Below are 27,483 nucleotides of genomic sequence, written 5' to 3'. Positions count from 1 at the left end.
AGGAATGAGTTAGAGACCTGATTTAGTTTGCATTTAAATACAAATCTACCTGATTCACACTTTCCAAAACAATGAGAATCAAAACACAGCCATTCTTCAAACTTTGTACTTCTCTGAATTTTGCAGTGCAGTTCTCCTGCCAAGTAACGTGGACTAGATATGTTAGGGTAAATTATGCATTAAAGTGCATATAATTGGCAAAAATAGCATGCACTTATTTGAAAACAGTTGCATTTAAAATATTAAAATGTGTAAATTAGGGGGGAAATGCACTAAAATACTGATGAACGTTCATGAGGACTATATACACACACAAACTCATGATGAAATATTGAGAACTGAACTTAAGTTTGGGAAAATGAGAAACCGAAGGAACCCAAAATTTATAAATTTGCCAGGCCATTAAAAACATGATCCCTCCCCCCCGCAAAATTCTGCAGTTCATGGTAGTGTACCCCCAGGATGAAAAACTGTCAAGAGTTCAAAAGCAGCCGCTTAGCATGCTTTTGTTTCATTGTTCTTAACTGATGGATACTCTGGGAGGCACTTTTGACAGGGTAGGCCCAGTATCTTTTTAGAGCTTTATTAAAACAAAACCAGAAGCATAAATGTGCTTAATGACAAAAGACACTGTGTTTATAATTAAAAAAAAAAAAACAGACTTGTTTGTAAAATATGAAAGAAAAATAAATCCTTTGTAAGTTCCCAAGAATAAGTCTGAGAAGTAGTCATTATAAGCCACTTAGTTATACATGTACTGTATCATGTTGCTGTGAGAAACTCACATTTGATTAGCCAATAAAGCAGGTTTAGTAAATCCTTTAAATGCTGATTTGGACTGTGCAATACAATACCAGTGGGTATATTACAGGGATTACAAAGTCTCTGAAATGATCACCTGGGGACATGTGGGGTTCTCTTGTCAGTGATAGTTCATTTCACTTCGTGTGTCAGGTGTTCTGTCATATCACTTTTCCATTTCCCTGGATTTTTATTGATTCAATGTGTGTTTGATCTCTACATGCTACTTTGAAAAGCAGATTTGCAATGAATAAAGAACAATAATTTACATGGATAATCAAAAACTATTTTTGCCAGTAGTGTTGTAAGTCAGGCAAAGACTAGCTCATGAGGCAGTTTTGCATATTTAACAGTTCTCAACTTTCATTTTGCTTGACAATATACTTTGCTGTCTTTTCTTATTTGAGTTATTCATGTTTTATGTCCTGTAATCTGTATTGTTGAAATAAATAGTGTTAATAGTATAATGAGAGGCACATTTGTCAGCCATAACATTAATCTATATTTACAATATTTTAGTTAATCACTATTTTCAAATCAATACATTCATTTTCTTGCAATTTTCAAAAGAAAACTTTTGCCAGACATCTGTAATCTTTGAAGAAATATTATATTAACTTGCTAGGATTCAGAGTTCTTCTTTGTTCACGTAAAGGGTAGGGGTGATTTCCACCAGCTGTACCCCCTCTTCATAGCTAAAATGATTCCCAAGGACCTTCCAATATTCAGGAGTAGATTTTTGGCGTATGTAGAAGGCACAAATGTGAACCCTATTCCATTTGTGGAATAAAAGTGAGGACCAAAGCTACTGTGTCCTATGTATATAGGGAACAAAGGTGTGTTTTCAAGTCATTGTACCCCACCTTCTGTAGCCCTCAGAACTACCACTATTTTGAAAACACTGGTGTTGTTTATTAAATCCAAAATAATACTTTTTAAAAAATGGAGTTAAAAAGATTTACTAAGTACTTCTGCTTCCTAGAACTCTGGGAAGCAGCTCTTGTGCCTTCTCTACATTGCATCCTTTGCAAAATGCAAAGGGTGAGAAGGGCAAGTCTCTTGAAATTGCAGGGTGTGAGGCACAACTAATAATTGCTGATTGCTATTGCTCTTCATTCCACGTTAATTGCAAAGAAACTAGGAACATGGGAAACTGCTTTATGCCAAGTCAGATTATTGTCTATGTAGTCAACTACTCTAATTCAGGTGGAGGTATTTCCAGTCCCACTACCTGAGATCCTTTTCCAGGTGGAGTTGTGTAAATTGAGCCTAGGACTTTGAGTATGCAAAGTATCTACTCGACCATCCCACATGCTGTGGCAGAATTCCTTTGTCTTATCTAATATTATTCCCAGCCCCATCCAAGTGGACAGGAGAACTGTTCTGCAAGTCTTTTCTCTCTCTTTAGAAGAGAGAAAACACAAAAATGGAACCCTCAGTTTAGTTGCATTTTATTTATTCAGAGTTGTTTAAAAACAAAATTACAGCTTTGCTTACTAAGTTTTTAAAAATAACTCAAGGCAGTTTACAAAATACAAATATTAAAACAACCAAGAACAAATCAATTAAAAGAATATAAGCTACAATCAGCAGAGGAAAAGATAAACTACAAACATAAGCAAAAACAAAACAAAAAAGCAAGAATGAATAACAGGGTAAATATCCATAATGCTAGCCATAACAAAAACAAGGCTAAACTAAAGACAGAAGCAAATTCAGTTTAACAGTCACCCAAAAGTGTCAGCATTTCATCTGGTACTAAAACTGTGTAGTAAAGTAAAGTAAAGTAAAGTAAAGTAAAGGGACCCCTGACCATTAGGTCCAGTCGTGACCGACTCTGGGGTTGCGGCGCTCATCTCGCTTTATTGGCTGAGGAAGCCGGCGTACAGCTTCCGGGTCATGTGGCCAGCATGACTAAGCCGCCTCTGGCGAACCAGAACAGTGCACGGAAACACCATTTACCTTCCCGCAGGAGCGGTACCTATTTATCTACTTGCACTTTGACCTGCTTTCGAACTGCTAGGTTAGCAGGAGCAGGGACCAAGCAATGGAGGCTCACCCCATCGTGGGGATTCGAACCTTCTGATTGGCAAGTCCTAGGCTCTGTGGTTTAACCCACAGCGCCACCCGTGTCCCTAAAAACTGTGTAGTAGTTGAGCACAAATCCTGTGGACAGCATTGCACATCTGGAGGATGCACCTGTAGCAAGATTTCTAGTGTTGAAAGCAGGGCATGAGGTGATGCAATGAGGTGTCCCAAGCCATCTAAGGCCCTTTAATGGAAACCTGAAACAAGCAGGTAGCTAATGTAGAACAACAACAACAACAAATGGGCTGATGTGCTCTAACCCAACCAAGCAGCTCTAGCCAACAACCTGGCAGCAGAAATGTGTACAAGTTCCATGTTTATGGTCACTTTTCAGTAGTGGACCCTACAGTAGCTAGGACCACACAGTAATAAAGCATGGAGGTGATTAAAGCCTGTATGGTGATTAAAGCCAGTGTGGTGTAGTGGTTAAGAGCGGTAGTCTCGTAATCTGGGGAACCGGGTTCGCGTCTCCGCTCCTCCACATGCAGCTGCTGGGTGACCTTGGGCTAGTCACACTTCTCTGAAGTCTCTCAGCCTCACTCACCTCACAGAGTGTTTGTTGTGGGGGAGGAAGGGAAAGGAGAATCTTAGCCGCTTTCAGACTCCTTAGGGTAGTGATAAAGCGGGATATCAAATCCAAACTCTTCTTCTCTTCTTCTGTATGACTCTGGTGAGATAAGATCCAACTTTCCCAGGAAAAGGGAGTAGTGTGTTTTATTGTTAGCTTATGTATTTCTTCTTATATAATTCTGTTGTATAAAGATTCTATAGAAAGTAAATCACCAAGTGAACAGTGTCTATTTTTTCGTTGTAGATATGACTTTGTAGAAGTTGAAGAGCCCAGCGATGGCACTATTTTAGGACGGTGGTGTGGCTCCACTACCGTTCCAGGAAAACAGATTTCCAAAGGAAACCAGATCAGAATTCGATTCGTTTCTGATGAATATTTTCCTTCTGAACCTGGATTCTGTATCCATTATACTCTCCTCGTACCAGTAAGTATTTCTGCCCTCTTGTATTTCTAGCTCTTAGACTTCCAAGATGTAATGATAAAGAAAAATAATAAAAAGTGTAACAATACGTTATATGCTGTATAATGTTTCTTGTAATCCGCTTAGAAGTGCTTCTGCCTCAGGAATGGGGCAGAAGCTGGAGTAAGTTTACAAGGAGGGACTTGAATGGAAAAAACAACAACATTTGAGAACTGCTGTAAAGATAAAATTGTTAAGAGCAGAGCAGTCAAAAATGACAGGAGGAGGGAAAATGAATGGCAGGCAAACCTTTTCCTATCCCCTGCTAGACTCACGTTAGCAGAGCAAAAAATTAGGTTGTGTGTGTGTGATGCTCTGCAGTCTAGGTTTTTATTTTTTTGAGAGCCAGTTTCACTGAAAGGGTGTAAACTACAGTATCTCCAGCCTCGCATTCTATGCTCCCCATTCCAGGGAGAGCTATGAATCTTTCTCTAGGCATGGCTCTGGAACGCACCCTCTTTGTTCTCTCCACCCTGTCCAAAGTCAGAGTCAGACCTCCAACAGTAGAGGGGAACTGGTGGTGGACCTTTCTATAGCTTCACATGGCAGGCATCTTACACTGGATCTCCGTTTCAGAGGGCACACCCCTCTCTCTCTGAGAGGAGGTTCTGATGGCTCCTATGGCTTCTGGGATATGCATCCCACACAGGAACCACAGAATTATGATGAAAGAGAGCTGAAGTGTGTTTGAAACATTTTTTCATTTTCAATTTTTACAAACATTTTAGACAAAAAGAAGAAAATCATTTCAAATTTAATGATTATATCAATCCTGCTAATGTTTTAATTTGTTTACAAAATGTCCTTAAATAATAAATAAACTTTCCCCGTTCTATTTTTAAAAGTCTTTCTTCTTGATTTCTTATTCTTCTGATGAGTTTTGCCATTTCTGCATATTCCATTAGCTGCCAATCTTCCTTAATCGGAACTGTTTCTTCCTTCCATCTTTGGGCAGAAATCATTCAAGCAGCTGTGGTAGGATACATAAACAATCCCTCCCCCCCCCCCCCCGTTCAGTAGGTACATCCCTACCCATTATACCTAAAAGAAAAGTTTCTGGTTTTCTCACAAAATGAATCTTCAACATTTTCTTCACCTCATTATAAAGTGTTTGAAACATATTTTGTGTTGGTCATATAAAAAGGTTAAAGAGTATTGGGAAATGATTTATGATGAGATGAAAAAAATGTTTAATATAACTTTCCCAAAAAGGCCAGAGGCATTATTGTTAGGATTAGTTCAGGCAGAAGTTCCCAGGTGTTAGAAAAACTTATTTATGTATGCAACAATAGTGGCACTAGTTTTGTTAGCCCAAAAATGGGAAGTGAGGGAGGTCCCTTGTAAGGAGGACTGGCCACTTAAGATGATAGAATATACGGAACTAGCAGGTCTAATGTAGAGAATAAGAGAGCAAGAAGAACATGTATTTAAAGAGGAGTGGGAATCTTTTGTTGAGTATGTGGAAAATAACTGTACACCGTTGAAAATGCTGGCAGCATTAAGATAAATCCTACTGTGTAATTAATATTTGAGTGTTGTATGATTGGAGAACTGACTAAAATTGTCATATTAAAATATGCAGGTGTAATAGACAAACAAAATGAACCATGGAAGGGGAATGAGGGAAGTCATTGATTATATGATATTATGTAAAATGTTTATTTTGAAATGTTAAACTGAAGTCAATAACATATTTTTTTTAAAAAAGAAACACATTTTAATGAATTGTCCCTAACTGGTAAAACATCACTTCCTGCTTAAATTCTTGAAGATGAAAAGACAGAATAGATTGAGAGAAAATAGACTAAAGACAAACTAAGAAAAATGAAATTGAACAGTGTGCATTTTTATTTGTTATTGGAGACCACACACAGTGAAAAGAACATCTTCCACCACTTTCAGAACTGGAAAGTGTGGGTTTTTTTAAAAAAAGAAAAGTATCTACTACAATATTTTTAATTTTAGTAAACTGTTCTTGAAGAACAACCTCTAAGTCCATTAAGCATCTGAAGGATAATTGCTAAATCAGCCAACTTAGTGCAGACAGAAGGAAAATGAGCAGAGCAGAGGTCACTAAATTTTGGTCATTATTTTGCAACAATATTTCATTGCTTTCTCCTCTAAGCATTTACACTTATAAGGAAACCCACCTGATCTAAGAATATTGACATTCATAATAATATTGTGAATAAATGAGAAATAGAAACGTTTTATTTTCTACCACAAGCTCATCCTAGCATTTCATTGGTAATGCATTCCCGAAAACATCACTTCGAATATAAAGGTCTTTGGAAACAGTATTTTATATACTGACAAAAAATATGGTGACATATTACCCATCTTTGGATCCACGCAATCATTTTAAGTCTTGGGGTACATAATAGCATTAGTGTACATAGGTTCCCTCGGTATGCAAGGAAGGAAGGGACTTGCCAAAAAATTACGTTAAGAAAGTCTAGCCCAAGTCTCTTCGATACTGATATGATTTACATAGCAACAGTATGCTATGTAAACAGACGTGATAAAAAATTCCAATTTGGGTCTGGGTAATATTCCTTCTAGCGACTTGTTTAGTTTAAATTATGTCAGTTACAAGCTTGGCATAGAACACCCAGTGTAGTAAAGTCTATTGTTACTTGGGTGGGGGGAGCGGGTGAATGGGACACTTGATGCCTGAAGTGCCATTAAGGAATGCATGACTGATTGCCAAAGGAGTTATTAATTATTCGGGGCACTGAGAACAAAGCAGCTCCAGTTGAAGCTGAAGTTGGGGGGTGGCTAGATCCCCCTCCCCAGTCTATCTTGGCACCTGGTAGTATGTCATTTGTCATTCAAGATCATGCCAAATTTTCTTTACAAGAAACTCACTTTACCCCTCTTGCATGGAAGCTGAGATGGAAGATGGAAATCCAAGAAGCTCCTGAATGACCACCCTAGTTTGAAATGTATTTTCTGAAATGTTTTGAGCTTTGTATATGTACCAGACATTCACTTAGAAAGATAGCAATTTGCGCTGGGTTGTTATTATTGGCTTAAGAAACATTTCTCAGCCTGAGGCAACTGGAGCTGTAGTTTAATGCAGATATTCAGTATAAAGCTAATTAGTCACTCCTTACTACTAGAACTTAAGGCAGTGGAACTGTCTTCTTTCTAAAAAGAAAATATTTGCCTTAAAGATATACACTTCTTCATTAAACAACTTTTATTTGCATTTTTATCAGTTTTGCATTTTTATCAGTTTATATGCCATATGCCATTGTGAATTCATGTGATTTGCCAAGTCCAATAAACACAGACATGGTATATGCATTTTCCTCATGTTTTTAAAAAAGTTGATTAGATGTATCAGTCTGATATTATATAATATTTCTAGTCCAATTCACACACACACGGCTATTACCCAAGGGCAAAAGCTCTAATTAGTGCCAAAGGGAGCATCCCTTTCCATGACTAATAATAAACAAGGAAGGAATAAATTTGTTGGGATTATGGTTCACAAGCAAAGCATTAAACCATCCCTCACTACTATAATCCCAATGAAAATTGGGGGATGGGCTACCAGGAATTTTAAAAAGCATCCCTGATGTACTTTAGAGTTATGTGTTCATTCCTCTGAGAGCAGGGATGTAAGCATAATAGAACATGTTCAATATTTGTTAAAATGGCTCTGAACACAGATATTTTTTACGAAGCTCTAGCAGACTTGTCTATGAAAATAGATTAATATTTCATAACAAGTTTTTATAACATGCTATAGAGATATCTTCTTATGGAATACTAGGGTGTTTTGGGGGGGGGGAGGGTTTAAACTCCAAGGAGATGTTTCAGCCAAGAATGTCTCTTCTGTTTGGTTCAGTAATTCCCTGATTATTCTACATGAAATATGAATCAGTAGAAATTATTTTAATTGCTTAATTTACACAATCCATTTTTGAAATGTAGTACTTTGTTGGCATGAAAATCTGTTGTTTTTTTAGGAAGAAAACAATTGTGTTACTACAATATATTGAGAGGTATTTGTAAAAGTTGTAGTAACAAAATTGTTTTCTTCCTAGAAAAAAGAGGGTGGCTAACCTGTGCCCCCAGCAGCTGTTCCTGGGTTACATCTGCCATAATGCTATACCACTGGCCATGGTAGCATGGTAGGGGGCTGGTGGAATTTGGAGCCCAACAATACCTGGAAGGCCGCAGGTTAGTAACTACTTCTCTAGATAATATTAACTCTACTGAGCTTTTGTGCTACCTGCTGTGATCAACAAGATCAAAAATTAGCCAGTCTTAGCCCACCTCATAGCAATTGTCACAACTTGGCGGGGATAAAGAATTGAGTTGGATCCTTAGCCTGTTGGGTACCCCACTAAAGGGGCCCGGAAAGGGGTGTCTCTTTCTAGGAGTCCACATGAGGACTGATGGGCCATAGTATCCTTCCAAATGGGATCCTGATGGGATTGCCCCATTGATGTATGTCATAGAGCAAGTGTCAGTCCAGGGTTGACCCAGCCTTTTTTTTATCAACCAGCCAGATACATTGATGCCACATACATTCCTAGTGTCTTTGCCAAAGCCTACTTAAATCTGTAATCAATAATAGTTGTGACCTATTTCATCCAATACTGATGTCCTGTCTCTTATTTCTTCCCTTGGCCTGGGACTGCAATATATTGTTGTATCTTTAGTGTTGCAAGTAAAGTTGCTCAGTTTCTCAGTGTATTTTGTGTGAGTTTTATAATTTTATTTTATTTTATGTACATTTACTTTTTAACTTCTTGACCTTGATCAAGTTCTGTATATACTGCTGGACCATTCATTTTATGATTAATTTAATTATACACTTATTTTTTAAAGTCTTTAAGGCACTTCTGAAGTTGAAATACTTATTTATTTAAAATACTTTTATAAGCCCCTTTAATAAAAAAAATTCAGTAGGTGGTTTGCATAGAATTAAAAAGAAAAAATACCTTAAAGAAATAAATGGGTTCAACTAACACAAGACCAGATATTGGGACTGATGAGAGAAGGAGTATGCCTTGAGGTATTCAGTGAAGGAGAAAGTTTTACTAGGCGACTCATTGCTTTATAAAATTTTACACATTACAGAACATGTTATGACCTGAATGGGGGGAAATGGCACTAGCATTAAAGTCTCCAACTCTCTTGGAGCATATGCCTTAAAGGTCATTAGGAATAAATCTGTGGGTATACTGAATGTATAAGTATTTTTGTGGTGAAAAAAAAAGTTTTAACTTGAAAGCTGAGACAGAAGGATAACCAGAAGTAGATCAGTTAATTTTGTAACACAATTGCCATTTGTTTTTGAGGGGGTTTTTAAGCCCTCACCCAGGTTATTTGTTTCTCATTTTGGTCATAATAATGCTAAGTTTGTTCAGAAAATATGTGGTAATAATTCGTTTCTATTCCAGGCCAATCACTGTTCAACTCTATTGGCAAAAATAAGAACCAGCAGGGATAGTTCATTAAAACCTCAGAGCAGTATATAGTAAATAGTCTATAAAACCAACTGACTTGTTGGTTTAGGGGTCTCATTCTCACTTAGGTCATGAGAACTTTGGCTCAAATGCCATGCAAGGCCTGTCCCAATAGTGGTTAGATACAGATGCTTTCAAAAATCCAAAGAGTCTCCTACTGCCTTCCTTTGCCCCAAGAACAAGCAACTTCTATTGGGACAATACAGGGGTATGTGGAGGCAGGCATTTTCTAGGCCTTGATGAAGCATTTTTTTTTCCTGCCAGGGGTAGCAGTACAGCTACCAGTCTGAGAATATGTAGGGAGAAACAAACATTTGAGCTTCTCAGAACCTCAAAAAACAACTGTGAGAAGCCTAGGGAACAAATGTGACCATGTGCAGTGGAGAGTGATTCAGTAGAGAAGGGAGTAGGTAACAGTTTTGCTGTGTTGGCCAACTGTGGTATGTGAAATACGTGTGAGTACTGCATATCCATAATTATAGTATATGTGTAAGCAGGGATGTGTGAGACAGTGAAGGACCAATGGACAATCACACCCAAATGTGAATTAACACATCTAATCTACTGAGGATCCAAAACTGTTTTAAACTATCTTAAAAATACATGTATGTTTTTAGAAGCAGTGTTTTAACCAGCCTCAGTGTAGGAGAGAGACGCATACTGGGTTGCATGGAAGTAGACCATAGGAAGCCATATCACTAGGGGTGTACTACTATACTTAGATTTAAATGCCAAACCACTAGAAGCATTTGGCTTTTACAGCCAAACGGGGGGTGGGGGGAAGAAACAGAAAAAGTATTCTATGAACGACGATGAAGAATAATTTCTGAATGAAAATATGTCATGACCCAGACCCTTATTGCTCAAGACTTCATAAATCGTTTTTCTTTTCCCGCCTAGGAAGGCAAACACAATGACATTCAAATTAATCTTTTAAACAAAGTCCTTCGTGTGTTTCCTTTCAAACTTTTTCAGTAGTCCCCAGATCCTTTTAAACTTCTTGTCCTTTCATGCTGTAAAGATAGCTGGAGAAGGGTAGGAGACTTGGGCTTTGCACCTTTTCTCCTCCTTTTACACAGTGGCTGATCTGAAGTCCTTTATGTTTCCTGAATATTAGTGTTAATCTGCACTATGTTACATCATGCAGAACATTAATTCTGAGCTGGGTTTTTTATTGTGTTCCAGTTAGTCTTTCAATTTTGTTAGTACAAGATTTGCTAGTTTAGATTAGCAAAAAGGAAGAAATCGCCTATTTCAAAAATTTGTGAATAAAAGTGTTAATATTTATTACTCCTATATAAAGGATCTTTACAGAAGACAATATAACTCAAGACTGTAAACTTCTAATAGACTTTGTTGAGCTCCAAAAATATATGGCCAACAAAAATAGCAGCTAAAGTTCAAAATAAGTGTGAAATGAAGCAAGTTGGCACAGGAGATAGCTAAATGTTTTGATTACATATGATTTACATATATGCTTTTTATGATACTAGAAATCCAGGTTATCCATGTAATGTATTAGTAGTAGGTTCAAGGGAGGCAAAAAGAGAGACTTGAGTGAAGAATTAACTTACAGAATTAATTTCCACTGCCTGCTCTGATTTCAGTTCCAAATGTGGCTCTGAAAAAATATTAGACAAATTAATAGTGGATAATTGAAAGAGTGGATACAGAGAAATGCTCCTAAATCATACGTAACTCTAGGAACTTGTGATCAGTCAATGGAGTTGGTAGGAGGAGGAGAGAGGGATAATATAATACATGGAATTCACTGTAATTTAGATTGTTTTTTGGGGGGAAACAGCAGGCAAACTTGTGGAAGATAGATCTAACAGTAGCTATGAACCATTTTGGTGAAACCTCAATGCACAGTAGCAGATGTTGAAACAAAAGGAGGCTGTTCTTCCTTTCATATGTTATGTACAATAGGCATATATATGGTTATCTGTCCTGGAAATGAAAGTCTTGAAGAGAGTTCCACTGGCTATGGAATTCCCTTTGACTAACTTCTACCACCAAGTAAATATATACCTTTTATCCTGGGCAGACCACCATTCATCACACAGAGTTACCTCAGGGTTATTTCCAACAAACATATTCCATTCCTAAAGCAACAGTAACACACAATACAGTACTTGAAAACCAATCATTATTTAAAAAACAAAAACAAATAAAAGTGTTATTTCAAGAATCTCAGTAGTTCTAGAAAGTACACCAAAGATCACATACAGTTCATAAACTATTTGTCGCCTGCTCCCTGATACAGTTCTGTGAAGTGGATTTCACAATACATACCTATGTTAGCTAAAGCTGTAGCCCAGGAATTAGCGTCATGAAGGCACTGTCTACAAAAAGTTCTGTACAAACCTCTGCATTCTTAATATACTTCCCTGAGACTGGTATAAAATGTGTTATTTTAAAAGCAAATGTCAAATTCTCCTTCTTTGAACTTTTCATTCCAAAGCTTCCCAAAGTACTTAATGCAAAATGGGTGCATTGAGTATTGGCTAATTGTCTTTATTTCTTCAAAATTTACAAAGTTTGTTAAAAAAAGGGAGGTACCCAAGGAAGAGGCAGGTGATAAGAGATAACTGATTTGTTAATTGGTTAAAGGGAAGGAAGGAAGTTGCAGCAGAAACTTATAGGGCTGGTACACAGAAGGAAAAGGAGTCTAGAAAAGGGAAGTCCTTGCTTGACCTCTCTTAATTTAATAGTCGATGAACATTTTAAAATGAAAGTTCTTCCTTCCACTATGTTAATAAAATATGTTTAAAAAGAGAGAAAATGCATCTTTATTTTATGAATCGGGATGTTGAAGTGTGTGCTACATTATTGAGGAGAATTATTGTGGCTTCAGCCCCTTTTCATGAAAACCGCTGCTAAGAACAAGCTTGACGACAACCGACTATTAAATGCCAAGTGGGTCAATAGACAGTAGTTTGGAGGAAAGTGGAAAGCACTTTGCACATGCTCATAAGTACTGCCCCCCCCATTCCAGAACTCAGCGCTGATGTTGAAAACAGATTTCTGAGCTGAGGTTTATTGAGCCTTAGCATAAATTAAGTCTAGGAAATGTTTGGGATGGAGAACTTTTGCTATAGCAAGAAGGAGGGGCAGCTGTGAAAGGGGGAAAAAAAGTTTTGTTTTCTGCTAGGAAAGTGAGAGGGAAGCATTGAATGGCTTGTTTATGTTGGGGAAAGAATTTACGTGTTAATGATAATAGAGATGGGGTTGGTATCTAAAGATATGTTCTGGGCCTGAGATGTGTGTGTATAAATGGCATGTTTCCTGAGTGCAGTTGCTGCACATTTTTATCCTGATGATTTGGCATTAATCCTGTTTTTTATTCCATCCATACTTTGCTTCTTTATAATTATTCTTATTTCAGCAAATAGATACTTTACAGATACTTCAAGAAAGTACTTAATTTTAGTATTCCTTAGTTCCTTGGTGGTTGTTAGCCTTCTTACCAACAACATTGGTAACAAAATTCTCCTGCATGGGTTTGGATTAAGAGGTGATTGTCTAGATATGTTTCATTGCCTGAGCATAGACAGCTGGAGCTTTCTGCTTAGACACCAGTCCAGAATTTGTTTAAAATCTATTTATGAGGTTAACGCCACCATCTTAATAGGATGTGATTTACATGGCTATAACAGCCTGTTTATCCCCTCCCCAAGTGAAATAAGAATTTTGGGCTCAAATTGCATGTTAATTCTTGTATGCATAGATATATAATGATTTCTAATGAAAATGAGGGTATCTGGCTTGGTTTAAGATATGAGATCACAATTTACTGGAACCTCTTTAGAACTTTGAGTGAACTGTACTTGACAGTGCCAAGGCTTGTTAGGATACATTTTATAAGCATCGAATTCCTGCAGTTTCAATCTTGTCACAGATTTTATTTCTAGGTTATCCTTTCACTTTGTTACTTAGAATAAGTGTGCATTTTCTGTAAAGATCCTCCATATTCCATTATAAAAGCACAACATATATCCAGTCTTCCCTCCTTCCATCACTCTTACTTAAAAGGAATAGCATAAAGCAACTCCTTATTGCAAGCTTTTCTAAATGAAATGTTTTAGTTAGTTGTGAGTATAAAAAAAACCCCATGTTAAATAAATTATTCCAGGGCATTAGTGTGTCCAGCAATGTTGTTCCTGCCAGAAATGCCAGTTCTCCATCTTCTTAAAATATTTAACATTCAGATTAATGCATAAAGCTTTGGTATAGCTAAATAGGAATATAGATATATTTCATTAAGATGAACTTGGAAGACACTCCCCCCCTCGCCATGCTGAATTAATATTTCTTACTGTATAAAAGTACAGTAAGCGCAATAAACATTCCTAACTAACCATGCTGGAGTTATGTGCTGGGTGAAAAGTCATCTTATCAGTTTTTAACTTGCTGTATATATTTGGCTCAGGAAAGCTGAGGCTTTTTTTTCTTTTTGAAGTTCAGAGACTAAAATATTTTGCATGTGTTGCTAGGACACACAAGGTAAACTTACATTCTCTGAGAAGAGTATGTGTACGTCTGGAGCGGGAAAGAACGACTCACTGTAAATGAGAAATATTTGAATTTATATTGGCAAGAAAATAGCTAATATATGGCCACGTACTTACCAGAAGATAAGCAAAACTGTTTTGAAAGCAGTAATAATTCAGATATTATTAGCTGCAAATAGAAAATTGGGCTCTTTCATTGAGGAATAAAGATATATTTATTAAGTAATTAATTTTTGCAATTTACTGTTGAAGAACTTCTTGGTGATAAAAAGCTTAAATGAAAAATGGCAGGAAGCATCTTTGTTAATTCAGTCCTACAACCCTGACATATTTCTTCAAGTTTATTTTTGGCCATGATCACATCAATCTCTTTTCAATGAAGCCACTGAAATTTGACTTTAGGCAGCACTGCTTCCTATTGTATCTTTTTTACACTAGTTTGTGTGTCAGTTTCAGAACTACATATTACCACCTTACAGAGAAATTAAATACATGTCTATTGAGAAGTGAGCTTCATTGAATTCAATGGGACTTGCTTCCAGGTGAGGATAGCAGCCGGGATCACATAGATCAAATTCTCAGCTTGCAGGATTATATGCTGAGAAACTCTTTTCGTACACACTTTGCCAACATCTAGGTATGCTACTGAGTGGTTCTTTCCAGATTGAAAAGCTAATTTTTACCATTATAAATATATTACATTCATTTATTATTTGCTGCAGATAAAATATATTGGCATGATTTCACAGTAAAAATATCAAGCATAAAACCTTTTTAAAAATCATATGTAAAAATAAATGAAATGAAATCCAGTACAGATACAGGCTGAAATAAAGATCTCCACTTAAGACTTGTTGAACTAGGAGGGTCTTCATTAGGTACCAAAAAGCAATAGAGACACCTCCTGTTTGATATATAGCAAGGAGTTCCAAAGAGCAGGTGCTGCCACAATAAAGGCTCAGCTCATATATCATAAGGAGCTGACCTACTGTTGAGATGTCATCTGTAGAAGGCTGACTCCTGCAGAGTATAGTGATCAGCTGGGTGTATATGGGGCAAGACCATCTTTTAGCTACCCTAGTCCCAAGCTTTGTAGGGCTTTGTGCACCTACACCTTGAACTTAACTCAGCAGCTAGTTGGCAGCCAATGCACTTCTTTCAGCAGTCACATAACATAGGGGCAATAGTCTGTCCCAGTGAGCAGTTATGCCACTGTATTTTGCACTAGCTGCAGCTTCTAGGCCAACCTTGAGGGCAGCCCCACAATGGAGTACATTGATCTACTCCAATGTGATGCTGTGCTAGTCCTCACTGGAGACTGCGGTGAATGTAAATATGGCAACAAGATTGTTAGGGAGGCAAGCAACTTTACCCTCAAAGTGCCTTGTAAATGAGTCTCAGGGACTAGATGTTAAAACCTGAGCAATACAAAAAGTTCAGCTAGACAGCTACTTGAGTATGCAATGAAGGCAGAGGAGTGGGTTGTAGAGGTGTTACAAAACTAGTCATTGAATCGTAGAATTGTAGAGTTGGATGGGACTATGGGGGTCATTGAGTCCAGGCTCCTGCAATACAGGAATATTATCATCCTTGCATCTCTTTGAAATAAAAAACTAAGTTTCCAAGATACATAGTTGCCTTGTCCTAATAATGTCTTCCAGCATAGTGGTGGTGTCTTCAATATGACTTACAGAATTGGTGGAGTAATGAATTATGTCCTTGTCCTTTGACTGTTTCATTAAAAGCTGCTAATGGCAGAATCTTTATTTGCTCTGAAGGGTTTTCCTGTACAAATCATCAAGACAATCTTTATTTTAATATTTTTGCTCCGTTTAGGTTTTCAGAGCATAGTTTTTATTGCCCTCAATGAAAGCACAAAGGTCTTGCAGGAAAAGGTTTTCTCTGCATTGAAGCCAACTATATTTTGATAGCTTCAAATGTGTGCAGGAAAATGCCGTATAAATAGCAGAACAGGAAATTCCACTTGATCCAATACTAATTGTCATTTTTGGCTTCACTATAAGGCAGCGGCAGACCTAAAGTATTTATAGTTATAGTTTGCTCTCCTATTCCCATACAGTACTATGGCAGAGATAAAATATTCGGAACTATCTAGTATTTAAAGATGTTTTAAATGAATGTAAATAGATTTCTGGGTATATATTTTTATTGCATCCTGCCCTAATTGGCAAAAATCAGGATGCCCTGTTGACTACTTCTTTATTTTCAGTTGCTCTCCTGTAGCCTTTTCTATCACAGGCTTTGCCTCTTTTGCCCCCACAACATACTGAATTGACTCATCCAGTGAGCTTCTTCTCACTATGACCTCCACTACCTGTCTTTTCAGTAATGACAGTAACTGAGAATTGTGATCAGATATTTCCCAAACTGTAAAGTGAAACTTAAAGAAAGAAATCGGTCTCCTTCCTGGGCAAGGCTGGATCATTGAAATGTAGGGGTGCCCACATAAGGCATGCATGTTTGTGTGTAAACAAATATTCAATATCTTCATAAAGGTAAAGGGACCCCTGACCATTAGGTCCAGTCGTGACCGACTCTGGGGTTGCGGTGCTCATCTCTCTTTATTGGCCGAGGGAGCCGGCGTACAGCTTCTGGTTCATGTGGCCAGCATGACTAAGCTGCTTCTGGCGAACCAGAGCAGCACACAGAAACGCCATTTACCTTCCTGCTGGAGCGGTACCTATTTATCTACTTGCACTTTGACGTGCTTTTGAACTGCTAGGTTGGCAGGAGCAGGGACCGAGCAACGGGAGCTCACCCCGTTGCGGGGATCCGAACCACCGACCTTCTGATCGGCAAGTCCTAGGCTCTGTGGTTTAACCCACAGCGCCACCCGTGTCCCTTAATATCTTCATAGAGTTATGTGAAAATCCTTACAAAGCAATATTCTATATTTAAGAATCCTGAAAGCAGAAACACTGGATTTTCCCCGAGGCTTAGTGTAGGTGAATCCTCCCAGAATTCAGACATGGCATGTGTATTCTTCAACCTGGAGCTGGGGATTGAGAATTGTCCTTTAGTTGGGCTTGAGTTGGAGCTGGAAGTACAGAAATCAAGCTGCCATTGACCAGGCAAAAATGGATGTCAGGCTCTAATGGTAGAAGTAGCAGTTCTTGTGATCCAGAACCATGCCTGTACCGATGGTTACTTCTGTTGGCAGTAAGAGATTTTGAACAGCCCTTTTGAAACTGGAATGGGGAATCTTGAATGCATATCATTCATAACTTTAGGAGCCATGAGCCACGGTTGCTTTCAATTGTTGGCATATTGCAATCTAGGTTTCTATTACTGAGAATATTGTCTCTCTTACTGCTGGTATTTCCATATAATTGCTCAACAAAATATATAGACCAATTCTGCTCACTCATCAAAACAGCTTTTACTAATGCTAAATACATGAGAAATGTATGTGTTGGCATTTTTGCAGGGATTAATTGCATGTAATGGAATTATGTTTTTCCTTCAAAGCCTCAGAGTGCCATTAAGTCTAATTGTTTACTGACATACCATTTATCATTATGTGTCAGTCTATTGAGTATATTTGCCAAAGTTGTACAATAGTTTGTTTTATAACCCAGCTTTGGTAAGAGTGAACTGTGTGATGAAAATAAGAGGAAACTGTATGTAATAAGCAAAATAAATATGTTGCAATCTTATGCACATTTATCTAGGAGTAAGCCCCATTGAGAACAGTAAAATGCCTGAGAAAACATGGATGTGATCAGACTAGTCCTAGATTATCGCTATTTTTCACTTGACTTTGCATTTATTGACAGTGTTTGCATGAAAACTTCCCCCCAAACGTATGTTGTCTGATTGCCTTGTAGAAATTTAAAGACCAAAATACAATATAGAACAATAAAAAAGCATAACAAATGTTATTTCTGGCAGATATATAACAAAACACAAGCCATAGAATGAAAAGCCCAGGAGTTTTTAAGGTGTTGGTGAATTATAAGGCTTCACCTGGGGGCAAAAAAGATCATAAATATGGTTCTAGGCAAACTTCTCTAGGAAGGCTTTTCCAGAGATTAAAGGTATATTGGTCTCAACAGATATCATGGTGTGTGTGTGTGTGTGTGTGTGTGTGTGTGTGTGTGTGTGTGTGTGTGAGAGAGAGAGAGAGAGAGAGATTAACTACTATCATTATATGCACCTAAGATGCTTGTTTTTCTCCTTACAACATCAGACAGAATCTGCCAGCCCAACAATATTACCACCTTCAGCTTTACCATTAGAGTTGCTAAACAATGCTGTTGCTGGATTTAGTACTGTGGAGGAACTTATCAAGTACCTTGAACCAGACAGATGGCAATTAGATTTGGAAGACCTGTACAGACCAACCTGGCAGCTCCTTGGAAAAGCATACATTCATGGAAGAAAATCTAGAGGTAACCAGCAGATTTATCTCTTGCGCTTTGTTTTGGCATGCTAATGTTAATCTTTTGTTGGAATTTGCATGAAGTATTATTTATTTGTATTGATTACAGTTGCACAGGCGTTACCCAGCAGCTGATGCAAGTATTAAATTGCATTCAAGTATTAAATTGCTTTGTGGACTTTCTGGAACTACATTTCTTTTACTCTTTTAACTGAGTGTTCTTGATTCACCAACATTTACTAGAGTGGAGGTTAAACAAATTAACTCAATGTGATTGGAAAACTGGGCTGTCCTCGTATCAAATACCGGTGGACAAGCTAAAATATGTTTTGTATAGGCACAACAGAGACTAGTTGTGATGATCAGTCATAGCTTCTAGTGTGATTGCTGTAGCAAGTAGAAAATAAGATTAAAAAGTGAGTATTTCGGAAAACAAAAGGAGCGGTCCTTTAATGAACATACTTCTGGCTAATTCAGAATGTCAGCGAATGTATTTGCATTCTTGCCCTTTCCTATGTAATCTGTAATAGGTGATGGTCACTGCTTTGCAAAGGCTTTTTGAAAACCATTTTGTGGTTGAGATCTAGTAGACTGCAATCCTGTACCCACATTGTGGCATAAGCTTCATTGAATTCAGTGGCGCTTACTTCCACATATACTGTGATTGTGCTGTGAATGGACTAAATCTCCTGTACTGTGACCCAACTAGGCAACTCTTATGCTCCTAAATGCCAATTAAAGCTCTGTTGACTAGTGAAGCAATTAACCTTTCTGGGGGTAGAAAGGGAGAAAGGTAAAATAACAGCTGCATTAAACCTCAAGGGCAGATTTATTTAGTGCTGCTCTTCTATCTTATCAAAACAATAGTGGGCAATTAAATTGTTTAACCAGTAGAGTTGAATTTTCGTGTTAGAGCCTGTTTTCTTACATGAGAGCAGTACTGAAAAAGAGTTTCCTTTCACTTCCCTTTGAATTTAGTATCAGACTAAATCTGATTTAGCTGTTAGGCACTAACTGCTATGATTTTAAATGCATTTGATATTTAATGATAGGGAATAGACAATATTCCTGCCCTTCTCTTGCATGATCATGGAGGATAGTCAAGCATAACTATGACTGCTTGAATAGTGTTAAATATAGGGTTTTGATAATTGCAAGGATATGCTGAGACTGGATCTAGGCAGAATCTTTCAAGAACCTATTTCATTTGTTTGATCTGATCCCTAGAACACAGCATAGATGTCTGCCTCTGTCCTTTTTTGCTTGCAGCATATAAAATGTAACTACAGTATCCTATGTGTGGACACGCGATAGGATTAAGATTAGAATATTCATTTTCTGTTTGTTTATTTATTTATTAGGATTAGAATATTCATTTTCATCTTTCTAGTCCCCCCCCCCCATATATATATTTTAAAACCTTAGATAAATCAAAATCCCACTATTGGGTGGCATCTACACAAAACCAAATCCAGGAAAACTGTGAACACCCCGCCCCAACAAAGAAAACACCATCAGCATAAAACTTTTTAAAGAGTTTTAATTGGACACTAAATTAGAATTGCTGTTAAATAAACACATACTGAGTATAGTCATATCCATCTTAAAAGGACCACCCTCAGATTGCATTACGAGAGTATGCAACAGCCTAAGGCAGAAAATGTGTCCCATTGAGATGACATGGTATTTGCTGTAGACATTCATAATTGTTGCATAAATGCAGTGTTTGGTTTTTAATACCATGTGATGCCTTTTTGAAAAATCTCACTAAAGTGGAAAATGTTATTTAACGGAAAATACAACTTCAGCTTTAAACATTATTGTTTGATATAGTAAATAATTTTATAGCAACTATTGTTGGCAGCAGTGAAAATAAACCTGGATGAATTATACTGGGTGTGAGCACCCATCTTTGTTGCAAATGCTGTAGATTTTGTTAGTTACTATTATCCAAGCAATGGATTATATTATGATGCTTCTGGCAGAAACCATAACAAGTTCAGGTCCATACAACATTGTGTTTCCCTAGTTGTGTGTTCAGACCCAGAGACCTCCCCACTAAATAAAGTCACACTTGACTCAAATTTTAGTTTTGGTTTTTGGCAGAATTTAGGCCACAGCTTTCTTGATTACAGAAGATGAGTGGTTGCATAGGCTCTGGTTCAACTAGCTCCCTGCAACCTTTCAGGCAGCGCTGAGGACACGCTGTTTAGCTGTTCCGAATGCACAAGCCAAAAGAGGAAGCTCTGGGCACTTGCATGGGTATATATAGGTCCATCGATCCATTTGGACTGCGCCCCATTGGCCAGATTGAACCCAACATTGAGGGACCTACCAATCAGGTGTTGTGGCTATCCAATCTTACCCACCCTGGAGTTCGGTCTCCAGGTCTCACTGCAACACATGCCCTCTTTTAGGGAGGACACGATTTATATAAATTCACACAAATACTAATATCAAAATACCTTAATTCTACCCTTAATAGGAAACCCCTTTTTCAGTTTGAATGAAATTAGGATAGGGACAGGAGGGATGGTTTTCTTTCAGATATTGCATGCTTTGTCTAATTCAAAAGTCAGCAATACTCCATGGAACTTGTAAGATAGATGCCCATGGATTCAGACTCTTTACATCCTTTAAATCCTATCAAGGTGGAACATCCTGTGCCCAGCCACAGATCAGTTGTTACCTCTTTATATCTGGAAGGGTGCCATGGTCAAGCTGTACTAAGAGCACAATCCAGGATGCCTGCTTTTGGAAGCCTCCTCCAATTGCCCCAGGAGGGTCTGCAACTATGGCTCTTCCACTGCCATAGTGGGGATCTTTAAAAAACAACATCAAGGGAAATGAGGCAAAGGAACAACTGCTTCCTTCTCTTCCCATCTTCTGCCTTGGTAGCAGAAGCCTGACAGGATTTTGGATTTAGTGGTTCCTGTACCTTGAATTATAGTTTTTCTCTGCCCAGTGAGAATATCACTCTTTGGGATATATTTCATGGCAAGACTAGCATATTCTTAAGAAGTCATCATGATGCATACGTTTTTATTTTTCCTGTTTTTATTATTCTGGAAGTTGCGGAGCTCTTAAAGATCTATGACTTTTAGAAGTAGATTAGTAACTTGTTTTTCATTTAGCTACCATGTTTAATGAGGGAGGTAGTCCTTGACCCATTATGCAAGGAAGAAGTTTTCTGCCTTGGAATGAAAGCAAAATCCTGTAAAGGCAAATTCCCAGGCTTCATTGGAAAATAACTGGATAATCAGAAAGTTCTAATACAAACAAACATGCAACTGTTTCCTTCCCACACTTGTTATGAAATACAATATGCAGTAGGCTAGAATCCTGCATGGCAATAAAAGCACCATCATATAGAAGCTTTCTTGTTAGTTACAAGTTAGTTACTAACCAACTGTTAGTTACAATTAACTTTTCATTTTTCATTTTTTTTCATTTTTCCCCATTTTAAGGGCATTAAAAAAAAAATAAACCTTATTGCAAATCTTACTAGTTTATTCTTACTAAAGCTTTTTCTGTGTGCCAAAGCTTTTATGTATTCCACTTGCAGAAATTTGTTTTTAGTAATTAGCGTTAGTGACAAACATTTTTATTTGAAGCCACCCAGTCTAAGCATTTCCCTGTTTGGGTTGGATTTGTTTTTCAGGTAATAGCTTTGATTCATGAAGTTACTTTGCCATTGCAAACAACCCTGTGTTCTTTCTGAGGTTTTTCTGAAACGTTCTTTTGACTACTGTGTCAAAGTTGATGAATGAATGGAAGCCCAGTTCAAAGGGTGTTTAAATTTCCAAATTATAATAGGTTTTGTAGCTCAGTTCACTTAATAGATCCATATAACCTTTTCTTTTGGTTAAGTAAACATTGTAAAGGAATACACACACACACACACACACACACACACTTTTTCAACTAGCCTTATGCCCTACAATGTGTTAAAGCATAGTTTGAGCAAGACAGATATGGGAAAGGAAAAGAGGGATGCAGGAATTTTTTCACTTCAAAGACTTGATTATACATTCACAATGTGAAACTGCTGGTAACCTATTCATGTAAAGTGTAGTATCATAGAAAGGTGCATATTGTATTATAATAATGTGCTTTGACAAGGTGATGACATCTGGTTTTCCAAATACAAATAGTATAATGCAGAGTCTGTCTATTGGTTTAAACTCTGTTAAGGTTGTTACAATTTCGATAAAATGCATAGCCCCAAAAGCTTAGTTTAACGTTTAGAATATGACTAGCGATCTAATCAAAGTCATGCTGAATAATTAGAGTCAGACAGACAAGTGTCAGCTAGATTAAAAGAGCAGAGTGGAAGGAAAGGAGGACCTTTTTCTGCCTCCCCTCTTCCACCTACTCTCTGAAGACTGAAAAAGAGACCCTCTTAGGAATATTAGGGGGGTGGGCAGGGGAAAGACTAGACCATGGGGAAAATGAACATAATATTTTAGCTGCAGTTCATTCATTTTCAGCTTTGTATTCTTGTTATAAAAAAAAGTGCCTAGACATTCCATTGTTGCACCCATAACCCAGGTTGAAGGTGCCATTTAGCTCCTAGCTTTTGTATCTCAGTTTCTAACATTGGCCTCAAAGCTGCATGGTTCAAGTAAAATCTTGAAACACTCAATGAGAGTGTCTAGCCATTTTTAAATGGAAGGAAAGTTGTTTCCTAATTCTAAAAGTTGCAGTTGGTTTCCATCCATCCCAATAAAAGGCTTAACTACTCAGCCTTCAGGTAGGAGAACATATACTCAATACTGAGAATTGTGACTTTATAGACCAGGATTATAGCTTAACTTAGAAAAAACATTTGTGTTACCAGAATTTAGACTTCATAAGCTCTGCAGTGGAAATCCACTAGTCCAGTAACTCAATGAAAGGTTTGGTGGCATTGAGGACAGGTTGTGGTCTCCCAAAAACAGCTTGATGTTCTTCACTTGCAGCAGGTATTTTTATTGTTGAAACTTGATGAATAAATGACAAAAATGTTTGCCTTTTTAAATGCTTCAGTTGTAGATCTGAATCTTCTGAAGGAGGAGGTACGAATGTACAGCTGTACTCCACGCAACTACTCAGTGTCACTACGGGAAGAGCTGAAGCGAACAGACACCATCTTTTGGCCACTTTGCCTGCTGGTTAAACGTTGCGGTGGAAACTGTGGCTGCTGTCAGCATGCTTGCAGTGAGTGCCAGTGTGTCCCTACCAAGGTTACCAAAAAATACCATGAGGTATAGTGTTATTTCTTATTTTAAGGTGTTTAAAATTTCACACACATATATTCTAGCAGAATAATTTTATTAGGACAAATGTTTACATTGCGGCACCTGAGATTTCAAGCCACAAACAATGCTTCTTCAGAGAGGTTATAAGAAAAAGACCTCTCAGCCCAGCTGTGGTATTAAGCCAGTGTCATCTCCATTTTTCCATGACCTTTAGGCAAGATATTGTCAACATGTACCCTTCTACTTTAGTGGGCTTTCATACTTCTGATCTCATTTGATGCTGTTTGCTTGATAGGGAGATAGCCAGAAAGTAAGTGGTGGTGACAACTGTTGCTGTTCATCCTTGCTGTTGTCACTGCTCATTTGCACATTCCTTCTAGGTGTGCAGAGGGTAGATGTGTAAACATGTGGCAACAGCAAACAGCAGCAGTGGTAACACCTAACACCTCCTGCTGGGCCATGGGCCTTGGTGGATGTTCAGTCATGGTTGCATTGTGCTTCACTTCAGGTTAAGCTTAAGCTTGTAGGTTGTTTCCATATTAAGATGGCATTGATGAAGCTTTTGCAGACTTGTGTGGATAAAAACTGTGCCTTACACAGCTCCAGTGGAACCTCAGGTTACATACCTTCCTCCTTACGAATGCTTCTGGTAACGAGCTCTGCTAACCCGGAAGTAGTTGCCCCTAGTTGCAAACTTTGCCCTGGATGTGAGCAAAAGTCACACGCTGGCGGTGTGGCAGCAGCAGGAGGCCCCATTAGCGAAAGCATGCCTTATGTTAAGAACGGTTTCGGCTTAAGAACGGACCTCCAGAACGAATTAAGTTCGTAACCGGAGGTACCACTGTATTGTAATTTTTGGCTTTGATAGAGAACTGCAAGAAGCAGTGAAGAAACCTCACTGTTTGGAGAATGTGACATATATCAGAAGCATTCAGCAGACCCGTTTCTGTGAACAAGAGACATTCTCACCTTTAGAAGCAGCCTGTGTAACACCCATAGGTAACACACCATGTAACGGTTACAGCATGAGTTTGCGCAGCCAGCATGAGTTTGTCTGTTATGCACTGATGGTTTCCAGTTTACTAATAAGGAATACTGTAGATTCTGTCTAACAATGAAGGAACTTCATGGCTTTTTAAAAGATTATACTGAACCCTCCTTTTGCAGGTCCTGCAGCTGAAGCCCAGGAGCGGCGTAAAAGGATTGCATAAATCTTTGACGGATGTACCTTTGGACCATCACGAGGAGTGTGACTGTGTATGTAAAGGGAATACAGAAGGATAAAAGGAACTTCGTGTGCTTCTTTTACAGCACGTTCACTCAGTGGCTGATTCTCTTCTGGGGCTTGTGCATTAATCTCCTTCTGTAATCTCAGTTGTCTGCTTTTGAGAATCTTCAGTGTTCAGGACTGACAGTTCTGGGGGAGAAAAAGAAAGAAGAAATCAAACTGAGATGTATGCGATGTAACAGCAGTTACCTGAAGGCCCACTACTAAGGATGAACAGAAGGCTTCAATGAGGGATTACTCTCCCACCCCAATTCTATACCTATGTCTATAGCTATATTTATATCTATATAGAGATATAGATATATAGATATAATATCATCTCTCTTACTCGTATTGAATTTAAAACGTTTAAGTTTTAGAAGTATAGGAAAAGACAGTGCTTAGGCAGGGCCTGGACTCTCCTGGTGGTCTTGCTTCTGCAAGTCTCTTATTTCTGGCTTACGGTTCAGAACATCTGGAATCTCTCTTAACTCGGCTCAGCAACTCCTGTACATTTCAAATCAAAGTGTTAATTGTCCTACAGACTGTCTTACTCTGAGTTAAACTCAATTTTTCACTGATGCAAGTCGAAATGACCGGACACATTCTCTTGGTTTCTTCCAGTAAAGTGTCTGTTGTTTAGAAAACCTGAATGGTCAGTATATGTGAGAAAAGAGGAAAGGGTCAGAAACCAAGAAGTGCCTTTATCCTTCTCACGATGACCTGCAAGTATTGCGTTTGTTTATATTTTTTATTGTGTACATTTTTATACTCTTTTTGACAGCATAACTATTTGCTTTTCTAATCTTGTTAAATATATCTATTTTTTGCCAAAGGTATTTAATATTCTTTTTATTATTATTATTGCAGCCTAGATAAACTGCTTTTTCATTTTGTAAGGCTTTGGAATCAGAGTTATAGAAAGGGGGAAGGAAGATAGAATTCTGTTTCTGCAAAGCAAGGAGCTAAAAGGTGCATTTGCACGTAAAAAGATAAACAAGATAGGTTAGTCTGAATTTACAGGTGTGTGTTACTAGCTCCATGATGCTGGGATAAAGAGAGTAAATATAATAGCTGTTAAAACTCTCTTCATCATAACCTAGTGCCTCAATCCAAATAAGGAGGTATGTGCACAGAAACAAGGTTGCACATACATACATACATACATACATACATACATACATACATACATACATATCATCAGGGGCAAGTGGCATAATTCTGATAAGCATCATAAGGCAGATGTTCCCTGTCCATACTGCATTATTTTCAATGGATTGGATATTTGTGTGCATTCGAATGCACATTCTGATGCAATAATTTATGCATAAATATCCTTTTTACATGTACTAGTGATGGATCACAGTGTAGGTTTCTTCCATACAGTCATAAATCCAAAACTGAGAGGCCCTAAACAGATATATTCAGAGTGATGTCCAGTTCAATGGGACCACTTACTTCTTAGTAAACACTTCACAGTTAAATTAGAAGGTGAAAGATCTTGACAAGAGCACCACCACTGCTGACATTTCAGTGTGTTCTTGCATCCATAATAAAATGGGGTCATGAACAAGTCGCACATATTTATTGCTGCAGGTGTAAGGGGTTTTTTATGTTATGAATGCCAGTTATTTCCTTGTAAAGGGCAGTGGGCTTCCAATATCTTAATGATGTAAAGTATAGTTTTGATAAAATGTGGTTTTGCTGATGTACAGTCTTTATGTAAACCAGCACATTTATCCCACCCTTTGCCCAACTAGGAAAAAGCAGTAAAATATTTTGCTTGTAAAATGCTTCAATACTGTCCAGTGTTGTGTTCTGTGTTTCTATTTATTGTTTTATGTATTTAATGATTCTACAAAGTAATGGTGCTCATTGGGAGACAGAAGAAATACTTCCCATATCCCTATATGGCATTTAATAACTAACTAACAGTCCAATCTTCTGAACTTCCATATGCTTGTTAAAGAATAAAAATGGATATCGGAGTAACATTGTAGGAACAGAACAGCATTGTGTGGTTCTCCTGGAATTGTGGCCTAATACAGGGGCAGCCCCAGTGTGCTACCCTCCATCTTTCCTCATCATTGGCCATGCTAGCAGAGTCTGATGGGAGTTGTGGTCCAACATCATATGGAGGGCATAACATTGGCTAGTGCTGTGCTAATAAATGGGTATCAGATTAGCATTATAAAATTAAGACATGGTACTCTTAGAATCTTCATAATTGCACAAACATTTGCTTTTGCTCTGTGTGCTAGGTGAGCCTTCAGCTTAAAATAATGTTGTTTCCAAAGTTGATTGAATGCAAAGGAGTTTATGCCACAGATTTCACCCATTCCCTGTACTTATACAAAGTACTCATTTAGATATTTACCAATGGTACAAATTCCTTAATGGAAACACACTGAAGGTTGCTGCTGCTGCTGCTGCTTTTATAGTTTATTGTTGCATCTTAATTTTAGCCTCGGTGAAATTATAACTTTTCAAGAAGACAAAACATCAAGGAGAAATCTTTAGTATTTTACAGTTTTGGGCCCTTAAATGTTTGACTTTTTAGGGTGCATACCAAACCACCTCCCCACCAGTCTCTATGCAGGATATTGTTGTGTAATGAGTTCTATTTTCCTGCTCACCTTTTTGCTGGTGACAAA

General features: G+C 37.8%; 1 protein-coding gene across 1 annotated transcript in view; it reads left to right on the top strand.

The window, feature by feature from the left end:
- Positions 1-26,622, top strand: part of PDGFC (platelet derived growth factor C) — a 101,853-nt gene extending 75,231 nt beyond the window's left edge. The window contains exons 3-6 of the mRNA XM_028743599.2: positions 3,704-3,884; positions 18,131-18,332; positions 23,351-23,568; positions 24,730-26,622. Of these exons, the coding sequence (XP_028599432.1) occupies positions 3,704-3,884; positions 18,131-18,332; positions 23,351-23,568; positions 24,730-24,846 (718 nt within the window). The 3' untranslated portion in view covers positions 24,847-26,622. The remainder of the gene's footprint in view (positions 1-3,703; positions 3,885-18,130; positions 18,333-23,350; positions 23,569-24,729) is intronic.
- The last annotated feature ends 861 nt before the right edge of the window (positions 26,623-27,483 follow it).

The sequence above is a fragment of the Podarcis muralis genome, chromosome 9 (genome assembly GCF_964188315.1).
Source record: "Podarcis muralis chromosome 9, rPodMur119.hap1.1, whole genome shotgun sequence".
Classification (NCBI taxonomy): Eukaryota; Metazoa; Chordata; class Lepidosauria; order Squamata; family Lacertidae; genus Podarcis; species Podarcis muralis.
Note: the sequence above shows the minus strand (reverse complement) of the source record. Positions and strands in the feature narration are given on the sequence as shown.